The sequence below is a fragment of the Chiloscyllium punctatum genome, chromosome 47 (genome assembly GCF_047496795.1).
Source record: "Chiloscyllium punctatum isolate Juve2018m chromosome 47, sChiPun1.3, whole genome shotgun sequence".
NCBI lineage: Eukaryota > Metazoa > Chordata > Chondrichthyes > Orectolobiformes > Hemiscylliidae > Chiloscyllium > Chiloscyllium punctatum.
The window spans coordinates 30,345,909-30,354,450 of NC_092785.1; the positions used below are offsets into that span (position 1 = coordinate 30,345,909).

Sequence of the window (8,542 nt, forward strand, 5' to 3'; positions counted from 1 at the left end):
TTACAGAGATAGGGAGGGGGTGTCGGGGCTGGAGGGGGGTTACAGAGATAGGGAGGGGGTGTAGGGGCGGAGGGGGTTACAGAGATAGGGAGGGGGTGTAGGGGATGGAGGGGGGTTACAGAGATAGGGAGGGGGTGTAGGGGCTGGAGGGGATTACAGAGATAGGGAGGGGGTGTAGGGGCTGTAGGGGGTTACAGAGATAGGGAGGGGGTGTAGGGGCTGGAGGGGGGTTACAGAGATAGGGAGGGGGTGTAGGGGCGGGTGGGGGTTACAGAGATAGGGAGGGGGTGTAGGGCTGGAGGGGGTTACAGAGATAGGGAGGGGGTGTAGGGGATGGAGGGGGGTTACAGAGATAGGGAGGGGGTGTAGGGGCTGGAGGGGGATACAGAGATAGGGAGGGGATGTAGGGGCGGGAGGGGGGTTACAGAGATAGGGAGGGGGTGTAGGGGCTGGAGGGGGGTTACTGAGATAGGGAGGAGGTGTAGGGGCTGGAGGGGGGTTACTGAGATAGGAGGGGGTGTAGGGGCTGGAGGGGGTTACTGTGATAGGGAGGGGGTGTAGGGGCTGGAGGGGGGTTACAGAGATAGGGAGGGGTGTAGGGGCTGGGGGGGGCTTACAGAGATAGGGAGGGGGTGTAGGGGATGGAGAGGGTTACAGAGATAGGGAGGGGGTGTAGGGGCGGGAGGGGGGTTACTGAGATAGGGAGGGGGGGTGGGGGCGGGAGGGGGGTTACTGAGACAGGGAGGGGGTTTGGGGGCGGGAGGGGGGTTACTGAGACAGGGAGGGGGTGTGGGGGCGGGAGGGGGGTTACTGAGACAGGGAGGGGGTGTGGGGGCGGGAGGGGGGTTTCTGAGACAGGGAGGGGGTGTGGGGGCGGGAAGGGGTTACAGAGATAGGGAGGGGGTGTAGGGGCTGGAGGGGGTGTAGGGGCTGGAGGGGGTTACAGAGATAGGGAGGGGGTGTCGGGGCTGGAGGGGGGTTACAGAGATAGGGAGGGGGGTGTCGGGGCTGGAGGGGGGTTACAGAGATAGGGAGGGGGGTGTAGGGGCGGGAGGGGGTTACAGAGATAGGGAGGGGGTGTAGGGGCTGGAGGGGGGTTACAGAGATAGGGAGAGGGTGTAGGGGCTGGAGGGGGTTACAGAGCTAGGGAGGGGGTGTAGGGGCTGGAGGTGGTTACAGAGATAGGGAGGGGGGTTACAGAGATAGGGAGGGGGTGTAGGGGCTGTAGGGGGTTACAGAGATAGGGAGGCGGTGTAGGGGCTGGAGGGGGGTTACAGAGATAGGGAGGGGGTGTAGGGGCGGGAGGGGGTGTAGGGGCGGGAGGGGGTTACAGAGATAGGGAGGGGGTGTAGGGGCTGGAGGGGGTTACAGAGATAGGGAGGGGGTGTAGGGATGGAGGGGGGTTACAGAGATAGGGAGGGGGTGTAGGGGCTGGAGGGGGATACAGAGATAGGGAGGGGGTGTAGGGGCGGGAGGGGGTTACTGAGATGGGGAGGGGGTGTGGGGGCGGGAAGGGGTGTGGGGGTGGGAGGGGGTGTTACTGAGATGGGGAGGGGGTGTGGGGGCGGGAGGGGGTTACTGAGATGGGGAGGGGGTGTGGGGGCGGGGAGGGGGTTACTGAGATAGGGAGGGGGTGTAGGGGCTGGAGGGGGTTACAGAGATAGGGAGGGGGTGTGGGGGGCTGCAGGGGGGTTACAGAGATAGGGAGGTGGTGTGGGGGCGGGAGGGGGTTACAGAGATAGGGAGGGGGTGTAGGGATGGAGGGGGGTTACAGAGATAGGGAGGGGGTGTAGGGGCTGGAGGGGGGTTACAGAGATAGGGAGGGGGTGTAGGGGCTGGAGGGGGGTTACTGAGATCGGGAGGGGGTGTGGGGGCGGGAGGGGTTTACAGAGATAGGGAGGGGGTGTGGGGGTGGGAGGGGGTTACAGAGATAGGGAGGGTGTATAGGGGCTGGAGGGGGGTTACTGAGATCGGGAGGGGGTGTGGGGGCGGGAGGGGTTTACAGAGATAGGGAGGGGGTGTAGGGGGTAGCGGGTAGAGGGGAGTTACAGATATAGGGAGGGGGTGTAGGGGCTGGAGGGGGTTACAGAGATAGGGAGGGGGTGTAGGGGCTGGAGGGGGGGTTACAGAGATAGGGAGGGGGGTAGGGGCGGGAGGGGATACAGAGATAGGGAGGGGGTGTGGGGGCGGGAGGGGATACAGAGATAGGGAGGGGTGTAGGGGCTGGAGGGGGGGTTACAGAGATAGGGAGGGGGTGTAGGGGCTGGAGGGGGGGTTACAGAGATAGGGAGGGGGTGTAGGGGCTGGAGGGGAGTTTACAGAGATAGGGAGGGGGTGTAGGGGCTGGAGGGGGGGTTACAGAGATAGGGAGGGGGTGTAGGGGCTGGAGGGGGTTACAGAGATAGGGAGGGGGTGTAGGGGCTGGAGGGGGTGTTACAGAGATAGGGAGGGTGTGTAGGGGCTGGAGGGGGTTACAGAGATGGGGAGGGAGTGTAGTGGCTGGATGTGGTTACAGAGATAGGGAGGGGGGTGTAGGGGGGTTACAGAGATAGGGAGGGGGGTGTAGGGGCTGGAGGAGGTTACAGAGATAGGGAGGGGGTGTAGGGGCTGGAGGGGGGTTACAGAGATAGGGAGGGGGTGTAGCGGCTGGAGGGGGGTTACAGAGATCGGGAGGGGGTGTAGGGGCTGGAGGAGGTTACAGAGATAGGGAGGGGGTGGAGGGGCTGGAGGAGCTCACACAGTGTTGAGTTAGTGAAGGCCTGTTTTTGACACGTGGGCTGACGTCCCCTCTTTGTGAGACGTATCTGGGTGATAAACATCGCCGACAGATTCCTGACAGATGCCATGAGTACAGGGGGCCATTCGGTGCCCCAGACCCTGACAGCCCACCTACGTCGGACAAGTTGTTGATTCTCAATGCCAAGTGTTGTTGCTGCTTGGGGTTTCTCTATTAAAATTCCTCAGTCAGCTGAATGTATGTGTCCTGGCACGCAGGCCTCTCTCGGTAGGTGGCAAGGCAACACCAAAAACCCAGCTAAAACACCAATCAGACGCAACACGGTGATGGAATTCAGGGCAGGGGCCACTCCCGACCTATGTGGGTGTCCTGACCAATGGTCACCGTGAGCCAATGTTGGAGGGATGAGCGATGGGAAGGGCCTGGAAGACTTCCTCGGCCATTTCGGTCAATGTGCAGGGGTTGGTGCCCTCAGAGCAGAGGTGGCTGATGGGAAGACTGTCTGGAATGGGTTCAGGCACTAATGTGGAGGGCGGGGGGGGGGGAGGTTTCCACCATCATCAGAGGAACCGTAAACCTTTCCTGGTGACACCACCACCACCAGATCTCCTCCTCAGCTCGCAGTGAGGCCCCACTGAGCGACATCGGCTCCAGATTACACTGCTCCACACAGGCACACAAACAGAGCCTTCGGTCTGACTCGTCGCATTTTCCGGCGTTCGGCCCTCCAGCCCCTACACCCCCTCCCTATCTCTGTAACTCCCTCCAGCCCCTACGCCCCCTCCCTATCTCTGTAACTCCCTCCAGCCCCTACACCCCCTCCCTATCTCTGTAACCCCCCTCCAGCCTCTACACCCCCTCCCTATCTCTGTAACTCCCTCCAGCCTCTACACCCCCTCCCTATCTCTGTAACCCCCCTCCAGCCTCTACACCCCCTCCCTATCTCTGTAACCCCCTCCAGCCCCTACACCCCCTCCCTATCTCTGTAACCCCCTCCAGCCCCTACACCCCCTCCCTATCTCTGTAACCCCCCCTCCAGCCTCTACGCCCCCTCCCTATCTCTGTAACCCCCCTCCAGCCTCTACACCCCCTCCCTATCTCTGTAACCCCCTCCAGCCCCTACACCCCCTCCCTATCTCTGTAACCCCCTCCAGCCCCTACACCCCCTCCCTATCTCTGTAAGCCCCCCTCCAGCCCCTACACCCCCTCCCTATCTCTGTAACCCCCCTCCAGCCTCTACACCCCCTCCCTATCTCTGTAACCCCCTCCAGCCTCTACACCCCCTCCCTATCTCTGTAACCCCCCTCCATCCCCTACACCCCCTCCCTATCTCTGTAACCCCCCTCCAGCCCCTACACCCCCTCCATATCTCTGTAACTCCCTCCATCCCCTACACCCCCTCCATATCTCTGTAACCCCCCTCCAGCCCCTACACTCCCTCCCATTCTCTGTAATCCCCTCCAGCCCCTACACGCCTCCCTATCTCTGTAACCCCCCTCCAGCCCCTACACCCCCTCCAGCCCCTACACCCCCTCCCTATCTCTGTAACCCCCTCCAGCCCCTACACCCCCTCCCTATCTCTGTAACCCCCTCCAGCCCCTACACGCCTCCCTATCTCTGTAACCCCCCTCCAGCCCCTACACCCCCTCCAGCCCCTACACCCCCTCCCTATCTCTGTAACCCCCTCCAGCCCCTACACCCCCTCCCTATCTCTGTAACCCCCTCCAGCCCCTACACCCCCTCCCTATCTCTGTAACCCCCTCCAGCCCCTACACTCCCTCCCATTCTCTGTAATCCCCTCCAGCCCCTACACGCCTCCCTATCTCTGTAACCCCCCTCCAGCCCCTACACCCCCTCCAGCCCCTACACCCCCCTCCCTATCTCTGTAACCCCCTCCAGCCCCTACACCCCCTCCCTATCTCTGTAACCCCCTCCAGCCCCTACACCCCCTCCCTATCTCTGTAACCTCCCTCCAGCCGCTACACCCCCTCCCCATCTCTGTAACCCCCTCCCCCTCCCTGTAACCCCCTACAGCCCCTACACCCCCTCCCTGTAACCCCCTCCAGCCTCTACACCCCCTCCCTATCTCTGTAACCCCCTCCAGCCCCTACACCCCCTCCCTATCTCTGTAACCCCCTCCAGCCCCTACTCCCCCTCCCTATCTATGTAACCCCCTCCAGCCCCTACACACCCTCCATATCTCTGTAACCCCCCTCCAGCCCCTACACCCCCTCCCTATCTATGTAACCCCCTCCAGCCCCTACACACCCTCCATATCTCTGTAACCCCCCTCCAGCCCCTACACGCCCCCCTATCTCTGTAACCACCTCCAGCCTCTATACCCACTCCCTATCTCTGTAACCCCCCCCTCCAGCCCCTACACCCCCTCCCTATCTCTGTAACCCCCTCCAGCCCCTACACCCCCTCCCTATCTATGTAACCCCCTCCAGCCCCTACACACCCTCCCTATCTCAGTAACTCCCCTCCAGCCCCTACACCCCCTCCCTATCTCTGTAACCCCCTACACCCCCTCCCTATCTCTGTAACCCTCCTCCAGCCCCTACACCCCCTCCCTATCTCTGTAACTCCCTACACCCCCTCCCTATTTCGTACCCCCCTCCGGCCCCCACACCCCCTCCCTATCTCTGTAACCCCCTCCAGCCCCTACACCCCCTCCCTATCTCTGTAACCCCCTCCAGCCCCTACACCCCCTCCCTATCTCTGTAACCCCCTCCAGCCCCCACACCCCCTCCCTATCTCTGTAACCCCCTCCAGCCCCCACACCCCCTCCGTATCTCTGTAACCCCCTCCGGCCCCTACACCCCCTCCCTTTTTCGTACCCCCCTCCGGCCCCTACACCCCCTCCCTTTTTCGTACCCCCCTCCGGCCCCTACACCCCCTCCCTATCTCTGTAACCCCCTCCAGCCCCTACACCCCCTCCCTATCTCTGTAACCCCCTCCCTATCTCTGTAACCCCCTCCAGCCCCTACACCCCCTCACTAATCCGTACCCCCCTCTGGCCCCTACACCCCCTCCCTATCTCTGTGACCCCCTACACCCCCTCCCTATCTCTGTAACCCCCTACACCCCCTCCCTATCTCTGTAACCCCCTACACCCCCTCCCTATCTCTGTAACCCCCTACACCCCCTCCCTATCTCTGTAACTCCCTACACCCCCTCCCTATCTCTGTAACCCCCTACACCTCCTCCCTTTCTTTGTAACCTCCTAAAACCCTCTGAGATCCCTGGACACCTCTGATTCCAGCCTCTGATTCCCCCTCCGCACTCCAGCCCACCCTCTGACTTTAGTCACCCCAGCAGTGCGTGCCTCAACCTCTGTAAATCCCTTCTCCGAACCTCCCTGCACCCCCATTATTCTCCTCCTCCTCCTCTCTCTGGCTTCCCTTCAAACCTCAAGCTCCTCGATACCCCTTTGGCTGTTCAGTTGGAATGTTCCTCCCAGCAGTACTCCATTAAAGGCACTATATGAGCTCAAGCTGTTGTTGTAATGGCTGAGATGTGGTTCAGAACATTAGCGAACAACAGTAACGCATTACTCACAGGGCTCTGTTTCTGAATGTGACCTTTTCCCAGTGTTCAGTCTTGTCCTGCATATCGTAGAATCATGTCCTGACAAGCTCAGAACAAATTAACAGCCTGAAATATAGAAATAATTGTGCCGCACTTGCAGAGTTGATTGTGATCGGGAGCTGAGTGGGTGACTTCATCTCTGCTGAAGGGCGATGAAGGAAGGGGAACGCGTTATCGGAGGGTCAGTACAGGGACAGCCCCCGCACTGTCGGAGGGTCAGTGCTGAGGGAGGGCCGCACTGTCGGAGGGTCAGTGCTCACTGACCCTCCGACAGTGCGGCCCTCCCTCAGCACTGACCCTCCGACAGTGCGGCCCTCCCTCAGCACTTAGCCTCCGACAGTGCGGCGCTCCCTCGGCACTGATCCTCCCACAGTGTGGCCCTCCCGCAGCATTGACCCTCCGACAGTGCGGCCCTCCCTCAATACTGACCCACCGACAGTGCGGCCCTCCCTCAGCACTGACCCTCCGACAGTGCGGCCCTCCCTCAGCGCTGACCCTCCGACAGTGTGGCCCTCCCTCAGCACTGACCCTCCGACAGTGCGGCCCTCCCTCAGCACTGACCCTCCGACAGTGCGGCCCTCCCTCAGCACTGACCCTCTGACAGTGCGGCACTCCCTCAGCACAGTCCCTCTGACAGTGTGGCGCTCCCTCAGCACTGACCCTCCGACAGTGCGGCCCTCCCTCAGCACTGACCCTCCCACAGTGTGGCGCTCCCTCAGCACTGACCCTCCGACAGTGCGGCCCTCCCTCAGCACTGACCCTCCCACAGTGCGGCCCTCCCTCGGCACTGACCCTCCGACAGTGCGGCTTTCCCTCAGCACTGACCCTCCGACAGTGCGGCCCTCCCTCGGCACTGATTCACCAACAGTGCGCGGCCCTCCCTCGGCACTGACCCACCGACAGTGCGCGGCCCTCCCTCGGCACTGACCCACCGATAGTGTGCACCAACAAACCCTACCGGCCCGTGGCCAAACACTTCAACTCCCCCTCCCACTCCGCCAACGGCATGAAAGTCCTGGGCCTCCTCCACTGCCAAACGCTCTCCAACTGAAGCCTGGAAGAAGAACGCCTCATCTTCTGCCTTGGGACCCTCCAACCACACAGGATCAATGAGGATTTCACCAGTTTCCTCATCTCCCCTCTCCCCCACCTCATCCCAGATCCAATCTTCCAATTCAACACTGCCGCCTTGACCTGTCCATCTTCCTCTCCATCTATCCACCCCACGCCCCCCTCTCCGACCTACCATGTTCATCACCCCCTTTTATCTACCTCTCGCCTTCCTCGCCAACTTCCCTCCCAGCCCCACTCCCTTCCCATTTCTCTCTCAGCCCCCTTGGGCCATCGCTCATTCCCGATGGAGGGCTCATGCTCAAAACGTTGATTCTCCTCGGATGCTGCCTGACCCGGCAGTGCTTTTTCAGCACCACGCTCTTCGACTCTGATCTCCAGCATCCGCAGTCCTCACTTTCGCCTCACAATCTAGATTTGTTCAACATATTATTTCAGTTGCATGACACTGTAAACTTTTACTGCAATCTCTGTGTCTTATATCCCTGCTCCACAGTTACCTGAGGAAGTGACAGCGCTCCGATAGCTAGTGCTTCCAAATAACCTGGTGCTGTGTGATTTTTCTTTTCGCGTTCTTAAACTGGAAAGGGCAGAGAAACGATTTACAAACAAGGATGTTAGCGAGACTGGAGGGTTTGAGTTAGAAGGCAAGGCTGGGACTATTTTCCCTTGGAACATCAGATCTTGAGAGGTGACCTTCCAGAGATTTATAAATCATGAGGGGGGGGGGATAGATATGGTCTTTTCCCTAGGGTATCACAGAATGTCTACAGTACCATTCAGCCCATTGAGTCCACACTGCCCCTCTGAACAGCATCCCATCCAGACCAACTGGCCCTGCCCTGTATTTCCCATGGCAACGTCCACCCAGCTTTCACATCCCTGGACACTACGGGACAATTTAACATGGCCAATCCGCCTATCCTGCACATCTTTGAAATGTGGGAAGTTAAAAATCACACAACACCAGGTTATAGTCCAACAGGTTTAGTTGGAAGCACACTAGCTTTCGGAGCGACGGTCCTTCATCAGGTGATTGTCAGGAAGCTAGTGTGCTTCCAAATAAACCTGTTGGACTATAACCTGGTGTTGTGTGACTTTTAACTTTGTACACCCCAGTCCAACATCGGCATCTCCAAATCT

The 8,542-nt window shown here is 60.3% G+C and overlaps 1 protein-coding gene across 1 annotated transcript in view; it reads left to right on the top strand.

Moving 5' to 3' along the window:
- The window catches only part of LOC140468669 (uncharacterized), a 44,286-nt gene extending 36,361 nt beyond the window's left edge, over positions 1-7,925 (top strand). The window contains exon 7 of the mRNA XM_072564746.1: positions 7,896-7,925. Within this exon, the coding sequence (XP_072420847.1) occupies positions 7,896-7,925 (30 nt within the window). The remainder of the gene's footprint in view (positions 1-7,895) is intronic.
- Positions 7,926-8,542: the final 617 nt, after the last annotated feature.